We start from the raw sequence: 18655 nt of genomic DNA on the forward strand, positions 1-18655 counted from the left end.
GTCGGCGAGCCGCTGCGCAGGGCTTGGGCACGGCGCTGCAGGGAGCCGCCGCTTCGTGCGCTCGGGCCGCCGGGGAGCTCGCGACGGCGACGGAGCTGCCATGAAATAAAAGCGGACGGGGTTGAGCCGGCCGAAGAAGGAGGAGGCCCGCGGGAGAGAAGGCGAAAGACCCACGCCGACGTTACAGAGCTGCCCGCGTATCGTATGTTCAGGTCCAAACGCTCAGGTCTTGTGCGGCGACTTTGGAGAAGCCGTGTCATCGCGGACAGGGAAGGCGGAGATGGGAGCGCCCGGAGCAGCCACGACCGCGGAGCCCCCGGCAGCTGCTGCAAGACCCCGGAGAAAAACCCCTCGGCGGAGCTGCGCGCCGTAACGCGCAGCCTGCTGCGGGAGGCGGAGGAGCTGTGCGCCGGGGCGCCCGGCGGGCCGCGCCGCGGAGACCCCATGGCGGAGCGGCTCCGCGCCCCGCCCGACGGCGCGGGCCCCTGGTGGGCGCAGGAGAGCGACTGCCGGGCGGTGACCTGCTGCCTCTTCAAGGAGCGCGAGCCGGGCGGAGGCGCCGCCGCGCCCGACGGCGCCTCCGCCCGCGGCCCCGACGGCGGCTCCCCGGAGCGGCGCGGCCGCGAGGCGCGGTCGCGGCTGCTGCTGCTGGAGCAGGAGCTCAAGTCGGTCACCTACTCGCTGCTGAAGCGGCTCAAGGAGCGCTCGCTCGACAGCCTGCTGGAGGCGGTGGAGTCCCGCGGCGGCATGCCCAGCGGCTGCGTGCTCGTGGCCCGCACCGAGGTGCGCCTGGGGGGCCAGGCCGCGCCGCCGCACCTGCTCCTGGGCAAGCTCTTCCGCTGGCCCGACCTGCAGCACCCCGCCGAGCTCAAGCCCCTCTGCGAGTGCCAGAGCTTCGGCGTCGCCGACGGCCCCACGGTCTGCTGCAACCCCTACCACTTCAGCAGGCTCTGTGGGCCAGGTAAGGAGCGCCGCCGCCCCCCGACGGCCCCGCGGGCTGAGCCCGCACCCCCGGGGCGCTGGGAGGGGGGGGGGGGTGCAGCACCCGCGCCCCCACGTCGGGGCTTTGGGGCGTCGGGCCCGTCCGGGAGCTGCGGGGTTGCGTGGAGTTTTTTTAGAGGAGCGAGGCAGGAGCCCCGGGGGTCGCGGCTGCTCGGCCCGAGGGGGCGGCGGCGGGGCAGGGCCTGCTCCCCTCGCTTGGCGCTGCCCTCCTTGTGGGCCTCTCCTGGTGCTCTGCCCCGGCTCAGCCCTTGCAGCCATCAGTGCAATGAGCGGGGCGGTTCTCAGAGCCGCTGCCCCGCGGCGTGGCTCGGCGGAGCAGCAGCAGCCAGGCCCGGAGCCGCGGGACCCCCCCCGTCGCGCCCCCCCCCGCTTGGCCCGGCGCCGTCCAGGGGCTGCTCCCCCCGCCCGGCGCTGCCCCCGCGGGAAAAACGCGGGGGCAAAAGAAAGGGGCTTGGACCCAGCCCCGGCGCGGTGTTACCCCCGAGCTGGGATGACTCCGGTTGCGTTTAACCCCCCCCCGCATTTTTTTTTTGCCCTTTTCCTTTTTTTTGTTGTTTTTGTTTTCCTGCGGAGGTCCCCCTTGCTATTTAGGTGCAGAAGCGGTGCTAATATGCAGTTTGCATACTGCTGGCGCCAGCCTGGCTCGCTGTTTATCGGAGCGGCTGGGGAGCCGGGCAATTACCGCGGCCGCTCTTAAAGCCGCAGGGACCCCGCGGAGCCCCGCGCAGCGCCGCGGCCCGCAGCGCGGCTGCCCCCGGCGCGGGGACCCCGCGGGGGAGGCGGCAGGGGGGGGAACCCTCTCCGAGGGGAAATTCGCGACTTTTTTGGAAGTGGAAGGAGCTGGAGCTCGTGTGCTTCTGGGGTTTTTCTTTCCTTTCCTTTTTTGTTTTTTTGCTTTAATCAACTGAAAATCCTGGAGGATATCAAAAATCATGTTAATGATCCCCTTCTTGGCAAGAGCTTTGATTTTATTTGTTTTGCAATCTGAAATCCCGCCCAGCTTTGCATCAGTTACTTGAAAGAAACTTCTGTATTCTGCGTGCAGCACCAGTGCCCTGCTTTCAATTCCTGCATGCTCGGAGTAGCTTTTTCTTTAAAATTAAAGTAGATGTGAATTTATTTTAGGAACAGCTACATCTGTGAAAGTTTTCAGGTTGCTTTCCTGCAGTGATAGATTTTTCCAGCGGTGCACGGCTTAAAATCCTGGGTAGGGAGCAGGTCAAGCGTGGGAGCAGGGCTTTTATCAGGGTGGCCCTTTGGCGTTTTGCTGGCGGGTTGGTGCCAGGGCGGCACCCGCTCCGGCTCCTCCGGCGGCGGGGAAGGAGAGCAGGGAGAGCCGGGGCTGGCCTCGATGCCCGTGTGGCTCTCTGGCTTCCTGCAGGGTCCCTCCAGGCTTGGGGCACGTGTGCGTGTAGCCACACGCACGTGCATTTGTCACCAAATTTGCTTTGGCTTAGCAGCGTGGTGTGAAAATGCGGCTGTGCTTCGACGRAGTCCTCTGTGCCAGCAGGTCTGACGCGGGCACGGGAGCAGCAGGCCACGAGATGCAGTCTAGGGCACTGGCAGCGTTTTGTTTTTTCCTTTGAGGCTCTTAAGTCCCTGTGAGAAAACYGTCCCGCCTGCGATGCTGCGTGCGCGGGAGCAGGGCACCGGGGCGCTGGTCCCTTGCTCTGCTGGGATTTCTGATGCATGTTTGGAGATGAGGAACCTTTCCTTGCTCAGAAGCAATAAATAACTGCAGGCCATACCAAAACCATCACGCAGAGAATGCTAAGGTCATTTTTAAAAGAATAACCCAAACTGAGCTGCAGTTGTTATATTAAATAACTTGTTTTCAGGTCGGTGTGGGAAATTGAAGAGCACATGGTAGTTTCAGTAATCTGGAGTCAATATTACAGCCCTGAACTTTAAGTACAACTTCCCACTGAAGTCAGGGGAGCATCTCCTGAATGCCGGTGCCATGATCCAACCCAGCCAGTCGCATTTAACTCTCAATTTTAGCAAGTTATAACTCTGAAAGAAAATCATTGTAATAATTTAGGGAAAAAAACACCCTCTGACCTGTCCGAGAAGGCGATGGAGGCCCTTCTTCAGCAGCCCTGAGCTTTTTGCATGCCCTTTACTCTCATAAGCACAGCGAGAGCCGTTTAGGTGTCCTGATTCAGCAGAGCACTTTTAAGGACGTGCTTAGCTTTAAGCACATGACTGCTAATATGCTTCTGCTTAAAGCCAAGCGTGTGCTTAGGAGCTTTGCTGAGCTGAGATCAGAGCGAGTCGTGGCTGGGAAGCGGTGCAGGAGGGTGCTGGGCTTGGAGGAGCCCGTTGCCGCTGAGCATCCCTGGTACCCGCGCGGCTGCCGGGACGGCTCGCGGCTGCTTCCGTGGGCTCGTTGGCTGAAGCCAGCGTGGCCAAAGCGTTGGCTTTGTGGCCCGAGGAAGGGGTGTCTTTGAGCCCCCCTGCGCCTTTGCACCGTGTTCAGGGAGTTCTTGCTGGGTTCCCGCATGCGTTTGACAGTCTTCAGCGTGGAAGCAGGCGCCGAAGGCAGAACTGTTCACGAGCGGCATACAGTTTTGCCGAAGCGGGGGTGCTTTACAGGGCACGTGTTTTTCTGTAGGGGAGGTACGTAGCATTTGCAGTAGCCAGGCCCTCCTTTGGAGGGCTGCGGCCGAACGCCAAATCTTCAAAGATTTGAAAAAGTCTTGGTCTAGAGTTATTTGCAAGTGGGTTTTCTTTGTTGTGCAAACGTGGGGTCTGTAACCTTGGAAGGGTTCTTCACCTGAAGGAGAAAGCRTGAGGGTTTTGCCTTATAAACCTGATACAGCACTAATACAAAGCTTTGTCTTTTCCAGAGTCTCCACCGCCTCCTTATTCTCGGCTGTCTCCTAATGACGAGCAAAAGCCACTGGGTATGTGTTTTCTCTCTTTTGATCTCACCGTAGCTTGCTTTCATGGCGCGGTCATGGCTTTGGTTATGCTGAAGATGTTTCTACGTGGCGTGTTAGGCAAAAGCCAACAAGTAGGGATTTTATGGCTGCTCGTTATTCCTGAGCAAGCATCAGCTGACAAGTTTTAAGAAGCAAATGAATGTCAGTGTATCATACCAAATTACCATGTAGACACATGCATATTTTCCAAAATAATATGAAGCGCTATTTTTAATGAAGGCGTAATGAAAGGTTATGAGGACGTAATGTTTTGTCTGCRTGTGTAATCTGCTGGATGACAGGCGGGAAGGGGGGAGCCGCGGCTCCCGGGTGCCGTTTTCATACGGCACTCGGCGATGCCTGGCTGTGCAGCGCCACAGAAGATCCAGCCATTGCTCTCATTGCATTTATTAAGATGAAACCTGAACTCTTTCAAACTCGGTGCTGTATAATTTTTGAATGGCGTTTCACTCTTCCTTGTGAATTATTGCAGCTAGAAAGAAAATGTGGAGGGCAGCTTGGATAGGCAGGGTAGGCATCAAATGTAGCCTGCTGGAGAAACGGGCCAAGTGCAATGTGGGACCTCTTCCCAAGTGTGTATTTTCCCAGAGAAAGGTTTAAGCTGCCTTCTCTGGACACTTCCTTTCTTGGTGGCCACTTCTTACCCAAGGGAATGGGAAGAAAAGCCCCTGGGAAGGACGGGATCTGATGCCGCCCACGTGGTTCTTGGTAGAAGCGGAGCAGCTTTTGCCCCCATCACGAGTGTGCAATGCCCCGATTTATCCCTCGGTCAGCGGTCCTGATTTGCAAACTCGYTAGCGAGCAAGGAGGGCTGCTTTAATTTCCCAGCGCCCGGGGCGGCGGGAGGCGAGACGCGCCGCCGCGTTGGCCAAGCAGCCGTGCCGGCCGGCCGGCAGCAGCGCCASGGCACGCCTCCGGAGCGGTGGGCTGTGGCACAGGGCTGTTTTCCAGTGTCTTGGAAAATAAATTTGCCGGTTGTGTTTTTTTTTCTTTCTTTTTTTGTTAGAAGTGGAAAAAAAAAAAACCCAACAGGCATCCCTCCCTGCTCTCCCCCTTCCAAGCTAATTCCCTTTAGAAACTGCTTGTGCTGCAGGGAGAGAAGATAGCGAGTGACATGTGATTTTATTAAGACAACAGCCAGGGACTGAAATTTGCTTCATTGGCTTGTTTGATTGGAAAAATAATAGTTAATCTGTGAGCAAACAGTTGAGTGCTTAATTAGAGGGGTGTAAGCAAGAGAGAATAACAAAGACTCTTTAACTTGTTAAAACAAAGTTTCCTTCGCTTCAGCAAAGAGGAAGGAAGGAAGGAAGCAAGAATAAACAGCTTCAAGAATTTTAATGGTGATAATTAAGTATAGTAACTATGAATTGTTTAGAGGCTTAATGTAACCTTATCCAGTAAGCACCAAGTTCCTACTTGTTTGATCAACTTAGCTGCAGTTATTTCTGTGGTCGAAGCAATTGAAACTTTTCATTTGCATGTCAGAGGTGGGAAGTGAACCGGTGCTTTCTGGCCCGGCTGCCAGCTCGCGTTCCGTTGCGGACGCCGGGGGCAGGCGGAGCGCGGCGGGAGAGCCGCCGGGGCTCGGGACTCACCGCCTGCCTTCTGCTCTTTGTTCTCCGCAGATCTATCCGATTCCACGTTGTCTTACACTGAAACGGAGGCCACCAACTCGCCAAACGTCGCGCCCGGAGACTTCTCAGGTTGGCCGAGGCTCGCGCCTTCACCGCGGGCTGGCGCGGGAGCCGACGGGAAAGCGGGGTCGCCGCGCTCGTCCGTATTTATATTCTCGGTGTAGCTAGGAGAAAAAAGAGCAGCTATTCGAGCTGCTTGTTCCAACCGAGGCTTCAGCGCCCCGCGCGCTCTGATGAGATGCTGTTAACGGCGCGGCCGCGCTGGGAGAAGCCCGGCGGCGCGGGAGGCTGCCGGGCCCCTTCTTGTGCAAGGCGGACGGAGGCGTTTCGGCCGCCGCAGCGGCGTTGTGTCCTCGGTCTCGCCGTGCATCCCGACGGCGTCCCGGCGTGCTTGTGCCGGCGGCCACCTTGCAGCACCGCGGTGCGTGCTCCGGCATCCGGGAGCACATTCCCGCTTTTGTCAGACCTGCGACTTCCGCAGGGCGTTCGAGCAGATCCAAACCGTGCAGTGTTTTCGGGGGGCGGTTAAGCACCGCGCCGCCCCTCTCCCGGGGAGCGTTTCCCTCCGGGAGCTTCTCCCCGCCGTTCCCCCTTAAGGCTTTGCCGCGGCGTCCCGCGCCGCTCCGCTCTGCTCCGCTCCGCTCCGGCGTGCCCCGCGCCGCTGCTTTTGTTGTGCTGCCAAGTGGCCGGAGCAGGGGAACAATTGATAGCGCGGAGCTGGATCAGCCGGAGCCGTGCGGTAATAAATATGTGTTTGCAATTCCTGACAAACATTCCTCGTGCTGGATACGTGTCTGCAATGCTCCCCATGCCCGTGGCTTTTATTGTAACCTGATAATAGCCATTAATTATAGCAGCAGAGTTTTAAAACCCGGGCTCCTAAGGATGTAATGGTTTAGCTTCTATCACAGCTGAGTTCTTTATAGGACATCTGCTGGATTTGCTGGAGTAGAGGAGAGATTTTAACTTTTACTTGAACAATGTAATGATAACATGTGACCGAGATTGTGCTGAAATCGGATACCTCCTCTCCCCCTGTGTCGTTTCAAATGGTGTAACTTTTAATAAGAGTCTGGGGCTGCGTGATTTATTTTTCCCCAGTGCTCATGATTGCGGAAAGAGGATAAGAGCTTCACTGAAGTTAACCCATACTTGTCATCACTGGAAAGTTTAAAAGAGGAGAAAAAAGCCCAGCGTTAGAATATAGTCTGTCTGCCGCATTTTAGTTTGTTTATTCTCCGTTTCAGCTTTTTAATAGGTCTGCGTGAAGCATAGGCCTGGCTAAACGATACATAAAGCACGTGGTCTTCCCTGCCTTTCCTTGTGTGCGTACCGAAGGAACTAAATGTGCATTTAACTCCCGTTCCAAAAATAAGTACGTTTTGGATCTAGCATCAAGCCACTGCTATTTATTGCTTCAGCTTTGATCATCAAAAAGGCTTTTCCTACTAAAACCAGAAAATTCAGTTTTGGATAACAAAGAGAACCATTCTTTTACTGTTACTCGTTTACGTGATGAACTTCTAAACAGGAAGTTTTCTCATGAAGTCAAAAGATTATCTCTGTCATATGTATAAAAATAATAAAAAAAACCCCTCTTTTTGAAGTARACCTTTTCATGCCTGTAACATTGCTCTTAAAATATGAAAAAGTCTTGAATGAATTAAAAAGCTCACTATAAAAATAACAAATGAGTAACARCACTTCGTGCTAGCTGGGAAGCGTGCACCTACAAGCAAACGTCCCTTCTTCTTTGCGGCAAAGGTTCCCTCAAGAGCTCACAAACAGACTTTAGCTAGTGCGTGGTGCAGGTTGTTAACAGTCGTGCAAGCGCTAGCTCCCGTGTGATGAACGAGGCCGGTAGGTGATGCCCCAAACTCTTCTCATTGGAGGTTCAAAACGCTTTGGTGGTGAAATGGAGCCTTTTCTCCAAGGACAACCTTGTGTCCAGCTGTAACGTTCCCGTAGAAAGCGGGCTGCGGGAGCGGACGTGATCTGGTGGGAGATGCTCTTGATTTCTCAGGAAAACCCAATAGCTGGGACAGCTCGGGGTTGCTGGGAAAAGGCACGGACRCGTGCTTGATCCCAGAGTTTCTAGCTGCTTGGTTCACGCGGCAGCACGCTTAGACCTAGGGAAAGGTGACGAGCGGCTGCATCTTCTCCCTCCCGTCGGGTCGCTGCTGGCTGCCGTGCGTCCCGCTGCGAGCCGGGCCGYGCTCCGCGGGACGAGCCGGGGCGGGAAGGAGGGACAGCCTTGAAGTGATGTGCAGGGAGCGACGAGCGTGGTCCCCCTGGGAGCGGGGGCAAGTACCGGCCCAAGGGCAAAGCCCGGCAGCACCGGGACGAGCGCTCGAGCCCGTGCCTCGGCGGCGGCACGTTTGTAGGGATAAGGGAATACGAGCGGCGACGTTCGCGGCGGCGGTGGCTTCTCCCGCGGGCTGCACGGGATGAAGCTCCCTGACCGCGGCCCGGGGCGCAAACGGTGGTGACGCTGCGGGACTCGMCGCCGAATCCCACCGCCCCCGGTGGCCGGGGCAGGTCTGGAGCGGGTCTCCCTCCGGACTCGGCTGCCCAGGGGGTTTTGCAGCAGCGGTAAGGGGCTTTGCAGGGGGCCCCGCAGGCGCTGCTCGCGGTTTTCCGGAAGCATCGCTGGGGATTTTGGCGTGAATTCCCTTCCCGCATGCTAGACCTCTCGAAGAGTTTCAGCCCGGCAGATGTGACGAGCTCGTGCGGAGTTAGGAGGCTGCCCTGAAACGAGGAGTCGTGCCGCGGCGGTTTGCTGCAGCGCTGAAAAGTTCCTCTTGCAGCGTCGGAGCGGTGGGAAACGGTCTGCGGAAAGGATGCAGCCGAAGTCAGGGCGCAAGCGGGAGTCTGCTCCCAGCAGCTGTGACGAAATCTGGAAAAACGGAGGGCTCACGTGCAGACACGAGGGCTGCCAGATGATTTATTCCGCATTATTCTCTCCGAAGAGAGCGCAGGCTAACTCTGAACTAGCAGAAGGAAGAGGAGCAGAGAGGCTGAGCGGGCCAGCGAATTAATGCGAATTGGGTTTTCCGGAGCCCGGGGAGCCGGAGCTGCTGCTCGCGGTGGCGGTGGGACCTGGGACGTCCCGCGCTGGGGAGGGACGAGGAGGGAGGACGCCCGGACGTCCGAGCCGTGACTCAGCCGGGCTGAAGCAATGCCACGGTTGCAGAGCAAGGGCTGGATTTTTTCTTTTTTTTTTTTTTTTTTTTTTTTTTTTTTTCCTGCTTCCAGCAGTATTTAGGATGAACTTAAGGAAGCATATTTTCAAACCCACTGCACGGAGAAAGTGAACGTCTCTCTTCCTCTCCCCCCAGAAATAACAGACTGCAAAGATTTATGCTAACAAGGAAATTTATGAAGATCTTCTGTGTTAGGAATAGGAAAAAAAAAAAAAAAGCCTATAAATATGTAAGGCGGATATGTGTGGAAACTGGGCAAACATTCCCCTTTCCAGATTCGGGGAGAGATTGTGAAATTACCTGTTAAGAGAAAACCTGCTGTTTTTCCCCTAACGGGGGTGGGCGGCTYGGTGCGGGTGCAGCTCCGCGATGCCGGCGCCCCGGCAGCACCCAAGCCGGCTGCCGGCCCCGGCTGGTGCCCGCGCGCTGCCCTCCGCAGCCCGGGCTGGTGCAGTGGCTTACGGGACCTTCCCTTCCTTTTTTTCTTCCCCCCCTGCTCGTCCTTTTAAAGAAAACAAAAATTCGTTTTAAGGAAGGAGCAGAGCGTATCTGTGCATCCAGTTTAATCACAGACAGATGTTTATTTGGGCCAGTAATGGTTTTGGTTTCCCTTTTCTTTCCTATTTAGCTTTAAGTTAGCTGGCGTGTCTTACTCCGAGCAGTCTATAACAATCAGGGTTTGGCCAAAGCGTTTTCTTGTCGGAGCAGCGTAGCCATTGCCAAGAGCTACTTCTTTGATGCAAAAAAATACATCCTGGAGGTGCTTTGTCAGATGTTTTTATATTAAACATTTTTCCTCCATAGCTTGAGTTTGCCAACGGGAAATAAAGCGCATCTATTTTCCAATTTGCTTTAGAGAGGAATTTGTTGCTCCTTGGGAAGGTTTTCCCCACGTGGCCCGTATAGGGCCCTGAACGTTCGACTCCGGATCGCGGAGCATGACTGCGCAATATCGCTCCCGACCGCTGCGAAAAGAGCCTCCAAACCACAGCGCACCTTCGCTGTGCTTTTGTGAACGCGAGACTTCGAGCCCTGTGCGGAGCCGACATCAGAGCTGGCTTTGCAAACTGCCGGGTGAATCGCTGAATTAATCCCCGGAAGGAAAGTTAGGGAAATTCTGCGAGGGGCATCCGCCGTCTTTCTGGACTTGCCCCTTTCAGGGAAACGCAGGTGTGTGTTTTACTCTGCAGCAAGTGTCGAAAGCGTTTCTGTGTTGGCGTTAAGTACGGCGGAGCCTGTAGCTTTACCCAAGGGGTGCAGTTGGGGTTTAGGTTTGGCCTGGCCCCAGTGGGTAGCTCAGGTAACACGTCTTGGAATTAAAACAATTTTTTCTTTTGAGCAATGGAAAAGCAGAGTGCTATTGATTTGGCAGCCTGGTGGGCTTCTAGTTGTGTTCAAAGACTGTTCGTGCTGGTGCTTCATCAATAAGGAACGCGATGCAGCATAGAGCACTCTGCCTGCGTTAATGTGCAGCAGAAGACGTTGCCGAGAGCATGCACGCTTGGCAAATATAGCCTTGACTGGTATGATGTAGCAAGTGAGGAAAAAGCACCCTAGATGAAGGCTGCAGGAGACGTTTCCTGTGCACGGTTGTCACTACGTTAATACACTGCCACACAACTCATATCGGACCACCAAAAAGATTAACCTTGGGACTGGGCTCTGCAGGAGTTTGCCGATGCCAGGCTTGCAGGTGGTGCCAGGCTTGCAGACGACCTAGAGCTTGCAGACGACCTAGAGCTTGCAGACGACCTAGAGCTTGCAGATGATGCCAAGCGTGCAGAGGATCACGCCGTAGTGATGATTGGGGCTTTTGTGTTGATGGCTGCACCCCAGCTCCCGTTTGCGGAGGTAGGAGAGGAGACCCTGTGGTGCGGGGGCCTCCGGAGCGAGGGTGAGATTTCGGCAGTGGATCTGCAGCTGTAGAAGGGTTTCTAAGGCGAGCGACACCTRTTCATAAAAATATCCTACTGGGTTATGAGCCTGAAATACAAGCCGGTGGGCCTTGAAATTAATTCGGAGTTGAGCCAGGTTGGTGACTTGGGGAGGCACAATTAATTTCAGGAAGGGTAAGGGACTGCTGGGGAATTTGCTGTAGATGGGAAAAGGTGCTTGTGTGTGATGGAACGACTCTTTGCTCCGAAGGTCTCCTGAGCTGGAAAATAAAGCTTGTTCTCAGCCTTGCCAGCTCCTGTGCGGCAAGGGAACGTCACCAGCCAAGGTCGAAGGTATCTTCTGGGCTGGGAAACGGAGACACGTCCCTGGCTGGTGAGCGATAGAGAGGTTTTGCGACGTGTTCTCGCACCCCTTGGCCTTGGTGGCGGGGGGCCGGGAGCCCCGCTGCGTGCTGGCGGCGTCCCCGGCTTCGCAGGTGGGCAGCAGACACCGGCCTGCCCTGAGGAGCATCTTCAGCTGAGGCAGCTGCGCTTTCGGGGAGGTTGTTCATCCCCGCTGATGAAACGGGGAAGGATTCCCTTTTATTGCTGGTTTCCTCATACGGGGAGCCAGGGAGCCACTTGCCCGGGGTGAAACGGGGCTCCCGCTGCGCAGCGGCGAATGGAGTTGAAATCGCCCTAATCCCCGTCCTTTACTGCCCTTACTTAACATGCAAGAGCGTCTTTCTGTTCCATCGCTATAACGGCTGCTGCTACTGCTTTAACCTGCTCCAACACAGGTCTCGGAGCACTTGAAAAATGCGGACAGTCACATCTGCCCCTATTCCAGAAGAAGGAAATAAAAATAAAAAAAATAAAGCAAACCTGGCTGGCAGAGAGCTRGACTCGCTTGCCCAGAGTAACACGGGCTGCGTGTTGCAGCCCTGTTGGAAGAAGGTTGGTGTCTTATCGATACTTGGCCCAGTGCCTCGTGCAGGGGTTACGGCTCCTTTGCGGGCGATGCTTCTGCACTGGTGCACGTGCGCGCAGCTCCCCTGGACGCAAATGGCGTTTGCAGCGGTGGAGCCGGGTAGGACGTAGTGAAGTAAACGTTGCTGTGTAATGCTGGATGCTTTGCAAAGCCGGACGCTTTGCAGACTGGGGCATCCTGCACCTAGTTCCCAAAGGAGACCTGAAAGCAAGCTGTGTGCGAGTGCTGCAGCGCTGCTGCCTGCGAGCTCCGGAGACGGACAGAAACAAAAAGCCTCAGGAAGATGTTTTCCTTCTGCAGAAATTACTTACCTGCAAGGTAATAAGCTGAGCAGTATTTGGGGGCTGCCATTTCCTTTTAGGCAATACACTGAGTCTCACTGTACGTTTCTGCAGAAAAGGAGAGACAGTTGCCCTTTCTCCTCCTCCCTTTACCTGGAACCGGGATGGCTTTTAGCAGTTAGCCGGGATGTTTTCAGCAGAGAAGTTCTTGGAGTGAGTACAACACCCAGATAAAATATGTTTTTGTCTGTGGTTCATTGAGTAGTTATGATGTTTGGCCTTGAATCACAGAATAATCACATCCCTCACTTCTCCAAGCACCTAAGCATCACACTTAAAAAAAGAAACATCAGGAAGTAAGCAAGTTACTTAAAAGTAAATTAGTTTAATCTTTGTAGCCAAAACATTGCATTCTTGCACCCTATTAGGAGTTGGATATGGCTTTCTAGGTAGTAAAAGCTCTTTTGATGTAACTCCGGTTGTGTCTTTTAAACAGTGCATATCTGATGGTGCGTCTTTGTTTGAACTTCACTTTTTCTCTGTGCGTGTGTTTTGCTTTTTAAATGGACTTGCTGAATACTGGACATAGTGTATTTATGACCTTTGAAAATGGTGAATGTTTTGAAGGAGGAATTTTGGCTCCTTATAGGAACCTGTAGAGAGAGGCTAGTATTCAGAGTTACAGTAATAGATTTTTTTGTGGCACTTTGATGAGTGAGAGGTGTTTATAGGCTTGATTCATAACTGAGTTACTAAGGTTTTCCACGGAAATAACTTATTAAATCTGTGGCGCTCGCCGATCCGATTGAAGTCTGTAGATTTGGTATTCATCAAAGGCACCTCCTTTCCTGGAGGCCAGGACCTAACTCAGCATTTTACCTCTGGAGGATGCTCAAATCTGGAAGGGGCGTGCGGCGCGCGAGCTGGAGACGTGTTTTAGCGAGAAAGGAAAAAAAAAAAATACCCCAAGACAAACTGGAAAGGGGGAGGAAAAAAAAAAAAAAAAGGCTTCAGAAAAAACATCCCCGGTCCCGCAGAGCTGCTGATGGTTAAACCTGCCTCGCTGGAACACTGCTTATTTGTGCGGATTTTGCTTTGCTGTTGAGCAGCCGAAAAGTAGGTCCCTTTAGTGCTGCTGGCGGCGCTGCCGCGGGCTTTGAAGCGCCGCGCGTCGCTGGAGCCGCGCGCTGGGTTCGCTGGCGAGGCAGCCTCGCCGCCTTGTCCTCCCCGAGCGCTTTGGGGTGCCGGCGAGCGGAGAGGCGGCCGCGCCGACGCGCGTCCCCGCCGGGACCCCCGGCGCTTCGGCTCTTGGCTTTCGCCCGCCCGTGCAGCCCCCGTTGCAAAGTTCCCCCCCCCCCCCCCACGGGAGCCTCTTCCCTGCGGTCGCTTTCCTCGGAAAACGGGCGGATAATCTGCAGGACGCGTGCCCCGGGGGCTCGGGGAGGGCTGGGGGGGGGACGCGGCGCGGTGCGAGGAGCCGCCGGCGCTGGGGTTGAGGCTTCGAAGGCGGCGAACTGCTGGCTTTCTGCTTGGCTCTTCTTGTAAGTACAAAAACATTTTGCATGGAAATGCCTGTCTTGGCTGACCTCTCCCGGAGCGGCCGACTGCTGGCTTTTAATGGCCTTTGCAGCTCCTGGGGTGGGAGCGGGGTTAGCCGGTGTCCGGCGCTGCGACGCGGGGCCGCGTGAACGGGCTGCCGCCTTGCCCGAGCTGCCGTTTCTTTGGTGGGAAGCGGCGCAGCGGCTCRGTTATTGCAACCCCGCGGGCGATGCCGCCGGCTGCGGAGCTGGGGCCGGGCTGCAGCGCCCCGGGGCAGCGGGGCCGCGCCAGCGCTCCTCCTTTAGCTGGAGGCGAATAAACATCCCAGGTCTTTTTTTTTTTTTTTCGTGACTTAGTATTAGCTTTGATGACCAGGCCTGAATTGCCACATGCGCTAAACCCTGCTCCTGCCTCTCCGGCTGGGCGTGCGCTTTGGCCGAGAGCCACRCTGCTCCGTGCGCTCGGTGTTTTATGGCTCGGGTTGTAAAAGTCGGTGTAGGAAAGGTGCTGCAGAATGCAAATAATGCAATTCGCCGCAGTGCAAGAGAAAGAAATGCTTGTGCGACGTTGCTGCGCCYGCTGTATCAGTAGAGAATTTGGGGGCTTTTTTGCAGCAAAAGGCTTTTTCTGACCGTWAATGGGGCCCTTGCAGCAGAGCTTACGGGGTTCGGCCCTGCTGCGTTTGCAAAGGCACCTGCACCCCCGGCAGGGCCCCGCTCTCGCGCACGGGAGAGAGGAAGGATGCAATGCCTTTTCTCTGCTGGTGTCAGTTCAGAAGAGGGGACCCTCAAAAGTCGGCTTCCGACACCAGCGAAGACTGTGGGGGATCTGCTGGCGGCTGTTCCCCTCTCCTTCTCCTTCCCGTCCCTCTCCGAGCGCCGTCCACTCTTTCCCAGCACAAACCCAGCACTRACAGCGCTCTTCCCTCCCCGGGGCCAGTCACACGAGTGCCCTCGCGTCCCGTTTGCCGTTGCGACTGGACCCATCGCAGGTTGGATGTCTCCCTGCCCCGGCTTTGAAGAGCTGTGCTCAGCGCCGCCTCCCCTCCTCGGCCGGGGCTGGAGTTCATGGGCTTGGAGACAAGCTGGGAGACCAGGCTGAGGAGGATCAGGTTGCCCTTGCGTTGCGTTAGCTGTGTTTCGGCGGCCGGAGGAGGACTTGGGAGGGTGATTCCTGCTGCTGGTGCATCTCCCGGTACCACCATGGCCAAGACCCGCTTCCGCACCGTGTCCGCACTGGGTGCTCCCTCCGCATGCAGACTGTTGCTCCGGCATCCAGGGTGCTGGTGTGGCTCCAGTTTTGGTGAAAGACATGCCGTTAACCGGTGGGAATTCAGGAAGAACAAAATCCTTCAAAACTGCCAACATCCAAGTAACATCCAAGAAGAACCCGTCAGGGATCCCTGGGAAAGATTTCTCGCAGCAGTGCTGCAGAGAGACTTGAGACGCAAATGTGTCAGCTTTATCTACGTATTCCATTAGCTGGAGGAAAACRCGCCAGCAGAAAAGCTATTTTTCAGATCTTTCCATTTATTAAGATCTAGTTTGCTACGATTTTTCCATTCCGAAAGCCAAAGAACGTTAAGGACTTCCAAAAACTGTCAGCTGGTTTATTCACTTTTTCACACATAGTGATGCACACCGTTGTTGTGCCACTAATAAAAAAAAAAAACGCATTCAGTGAAAAGAGCGGCTTCAAAAACAAGCTGTGTAAACACCTGCCTGGAGGTGCAAAACCGCTGGGTGCCTGGGCCGCGTTGCGGGCTGGCGGAGACGGACGGAGCTGCGCCGTGCTCAGCTCGCTCCCACCTGCGGCGGGCGCCGGCGATGGACGCGCTCAGCAGGCGCGCGCTGCTCTTCCTCCCGGCGCTTCCTCCCTTTGCCGGCGCGGGGCAGCCGAGCACGCGCAGCCCCTTCCGACGGGGGAGAAGGGGCGGCAGCCTGGCCCGGCGCGCGCGCGAGGGTCTGTTTGTGAGCTCCCGCGCCGGAAAAGGGGGTTGCGCGGTTCGGAGGATGACTCCGTTGGTTCATCTCCGCCGGCTGAAAGGCTCCGTGATCCCTGAGCATCCCTGCCTGCTCCGCAGCGCCCACGTGCCGGCGAAAGCAAACGTTGGCAGCTGGGACTGCGAACCCTCCTGGCTCTGCCTTCGGTCGCTTTGGGATGAACGACGGTTTGTGTCTCTTCTCGAGGCGTTGGGTGCATATATTCCTTGCGCCCCGGACGCCTCCAGCGGCTTTTGTGTTTGTTGCCCTAAACCTGCGCCGTGTGTGAACGCAACACATATTTTTTTCCGTTCTTTTAAGATCCAAAGAAGCCACGGCATAATCCAATATTTTTGCAAAAAGGGAACCATGGAATTACGCTGAGTTACCCTGGCCCTGTGCTCCGAGCCTAAYGCTCGCAGAGGGGAATTGGGGAAGTAGGGAAGGATTTCCCCGCTGTTTAAGTCCAAGCAGTGAGCTAGGCATGAGCTGTGGGTCTGGCGTGCTACACCGTCTCCGTGTCSGGATTTCTGAGGGAATAAAAATGTTGCGGCCCTTCGTTTTGGCTAGGAATATCGTTTTGGGAATATCGTCCTTGCCCATCCGAGAAGTGGCGCTCGTCACTCGCGCAGGCAGCGATGGAAGATAACGGGTAAACTTGTGCTGAGCCTCGCAGCGAGCGGCCGCTGCTAATTAGTAAAAAGCTCGGGCTCCCAAATCGGGTCTGCGCTGTGCGGTTTCGTCCGGTGCAACGTTTAGGTGCATCCAGTTACAGGCGGAGAGAGCAGATGCGCAAAGTCGGAGCTGAACGTCTCACGACCGACCTGTCCCTGTGAAACGCCCGTCCGCCACCTCCACTGCAGTCCTGAGCTCTTCCTGCCACGTGGTTGATGATGGCAAAGCTGGAGCCATGAGGTTTTCATTTAGAGCCCTTCCAAACGAGAGGATTCTTTCTAATAAGATTTTATGAAGCTCTGAAAACAAGTTGCCCCGCTTGCGCAGGGGGCCGGGGCACGGAGCAAGCCCTCCGTGGGGAGCCGGGGGGGGGCTGGCCTTCCCCAGGCGTCTCCGGAAGTGCGTCCGGAGACCTGGAAAAAAAAACAAAACCCAACCAAACAAACAACAACAAAAAAAAAAAACAACAACAAAACTTTATGAATCAACTGGGAAGCCAGTAAAAATTAGTAGTAACAAGCTCATTTCAATAGAAACGGGCTCGCTGCTCTGCCGGCTGCCAACCGTTTATGAGACTGGCTCGGTGCCGGCGAGCAGGGTCCAGCACGCTGCATCCTTCCACCCTCCTGCTGCTGGAAATAATTTGTGACTTAAAAAAAATAAATAACGCTATTGTGGAGCTTGTTTTATGGTTGGGGCCTGAGCTGGGCGAGGGTGGCAGCTCTAGTTAGCTCCAGAGTTTGCGAAAGCTGGTCGGGGGGCTTTCTGGGACGTCTCGCGTGGGTTTCTGAGGGGTTCCCGTTCCGCGTCCTCGAGACCCGCCGCTGCCTGGGGCGCCTAAGCTTGGAGAAAGCGTCCCGCCTTCCTGACTCAGGCGAGCCCGTCTGCTTTTCCTTTGAGGGTGCTCACCTTGTCCCTGCGGGAAGGAGAAAGCCTGGGCTGAGGAGCGGGAGGGGCAGGCGGGAGGAAGTTCTCGGGCTCTGTTATCTCCCTCGACGGGCTGCTAACACGCCGCGCGCCCCGTTTTCCGAGCTCGGTCCGTTTATCTGCTTTGCACGGCTCTTCATCGTGGAAGACGTGAGCGTTGGGTGGCTCCGTCCGCACGAGAAAGCGGCTCGGGAAGGAGGTGGAGAAGTTGCGAGAGGGGCGCGCGGAGCCGTGCGGACCCTCCTAGGCTGCCACAGGGAGCTGGTGCAAGACGGGTTTTCTCAGTGACTCGTGACGAGTAACATGCTGCTTCTAGGCAAAAATAGTGTGTTAAGTGGGTGCCTGTTACGCCAGGGCACCGCGCAGCCCCTGGGATGGCTGCGTGCCTGGTCCTGGAGCGGCCCTGTCCAAACCGGCAACTCCGTGTCTGCGGGTGGGGAGAAGATCCCAGCCCCACTGAAGTCCCAAGTGGTTTCCCAATGAGCCAGATGATGGCCGTGGCATCGGGCCCCACGTTAGGACTTTCCCACGGAGCCAGGCAGCGGGCGCGCGGGCTGCGGGCTCCAAACCGGACACAGGGCAGATCCACCACGGCTTCGCTAGGGACGTGGCGGCAGGGAGAAGAAGTCCTTCTCCGCTGCGGCCCATCTTTAAGCACGGTGAGAGGTTCCCTGTGCGCAAACCCTCGTTCCTTTCTCGTCGGCGCCGGGGCTGCTTGCACGGAGGGGTTTTCCGCGCTGGAAGGCTCCCGTCCCGGATCCCGCGCCGCCCCCCGGCGAAGCCTCCGTCCCCGCTGTCGGCAGCCGAGCAGGTTGGCGCATCCCCGGCAGGAGCGAATCCAGCCATGTGAAGTCGTGCCAACGGTTTGGAGCGGCTGCGCGTGTCCGCATGTGTGTGTGTGTGTGCGTGTGTGCGCAGGCAGCTGCGTTGCATTAGGGCAGCCTCCGCCCCGCGCGCCGCTGCCTCCCTGCCCGCAGGCACCTCCGCGCCGAGCCCCGCCGGCCGGGACGCGCGGACGCCGCGCCGCCCTTTCAAGTGCGAGGCGGCGAAGCCTCGCGCGGAGGGGGGGGCGGTCGTTTGCACCCAATCGGTAGGACGTCGCATCTGTGTTCCCTTAGCCCAGCTGATTTATGCCCACTCCTGAAAGATTTACGGCCATCCCCTGTGTTGTTGTTTTTTTTTTTTTAAAAAAAAGAGAGCAAACCAGTTTCTGCGATACCACGGGACTCTTTTCTAAAGGGAGTTTGCATGTGACACAAACTGGGGATCGGTGGAAACTTCCACTCCAGAAGAGATCAAGGAAATTCCTTTGCAAGTACAAAGTAAGGTAAAGATCCTATGTGCACGGCGAGTTGCTTTTCCCCCCATTGTTGAGCTATTTTCATGAAAGGGAAATGTCAGCAAAAGTATGTTTAGAAAAAATGTCACTCACACATCGCTGGCTTTGGAGTAGGAACACGCTGTGCAGCTTCTTTGCTTTCGAAACAGAAAATTTAGTGCCATTTTTTATTTGCAGGTAATCACGGCCATATATTTTAAAATACCCAGAGTCTTTTCCACGTCGAATCATCAATATGAATCTCTAGAGCTGGATTGAAT

At 56.0% G+C, this 18655-nt stretch overlaps 1 protein-coding gene across 1 annotated transcript in view; it reads left to right on the forward strand.

Moving 5' to 3' along the window:
• The first annotated feature begins 72 nt into the window (after positions 1-72).
• Positions 73-18655, forward strand: part of SMAD6 (SMAD family member 6) — a 43477-nt gene continuing 24894 nt past the window's right edge. Inside the window, exons 1-3 of the mRNA XM_026073416.1 lie at positions 73-961; positions 3852-3908; positions 5576-5653. Of these exons, the coding sequence (XP_025929201.1) occupies positions 205-961; positions 3852-3908; positions 5576-5653 (892 nt within the window). The 5' untranslated portion in view covers positions 73-204. The remainder of the gene's footprint in view (positions 962-3851; positions 3909-5575; positions 5654-18655) is intronic.

This window comes from Apteryx rowi, unplaced genomic scaffold (genome assembly GCF_003343035.1).
Source record: "Apteryx rowi isolate R43461 unplaced genomic scaffold, aptRow1 scaffold_11, whole genome shotgun sequence".
NCBI lineage: Eukaryota > Metazoa > Chordata > Aves > Apterygiformes > Apterygidae > Apteryx > Apteryx rowi.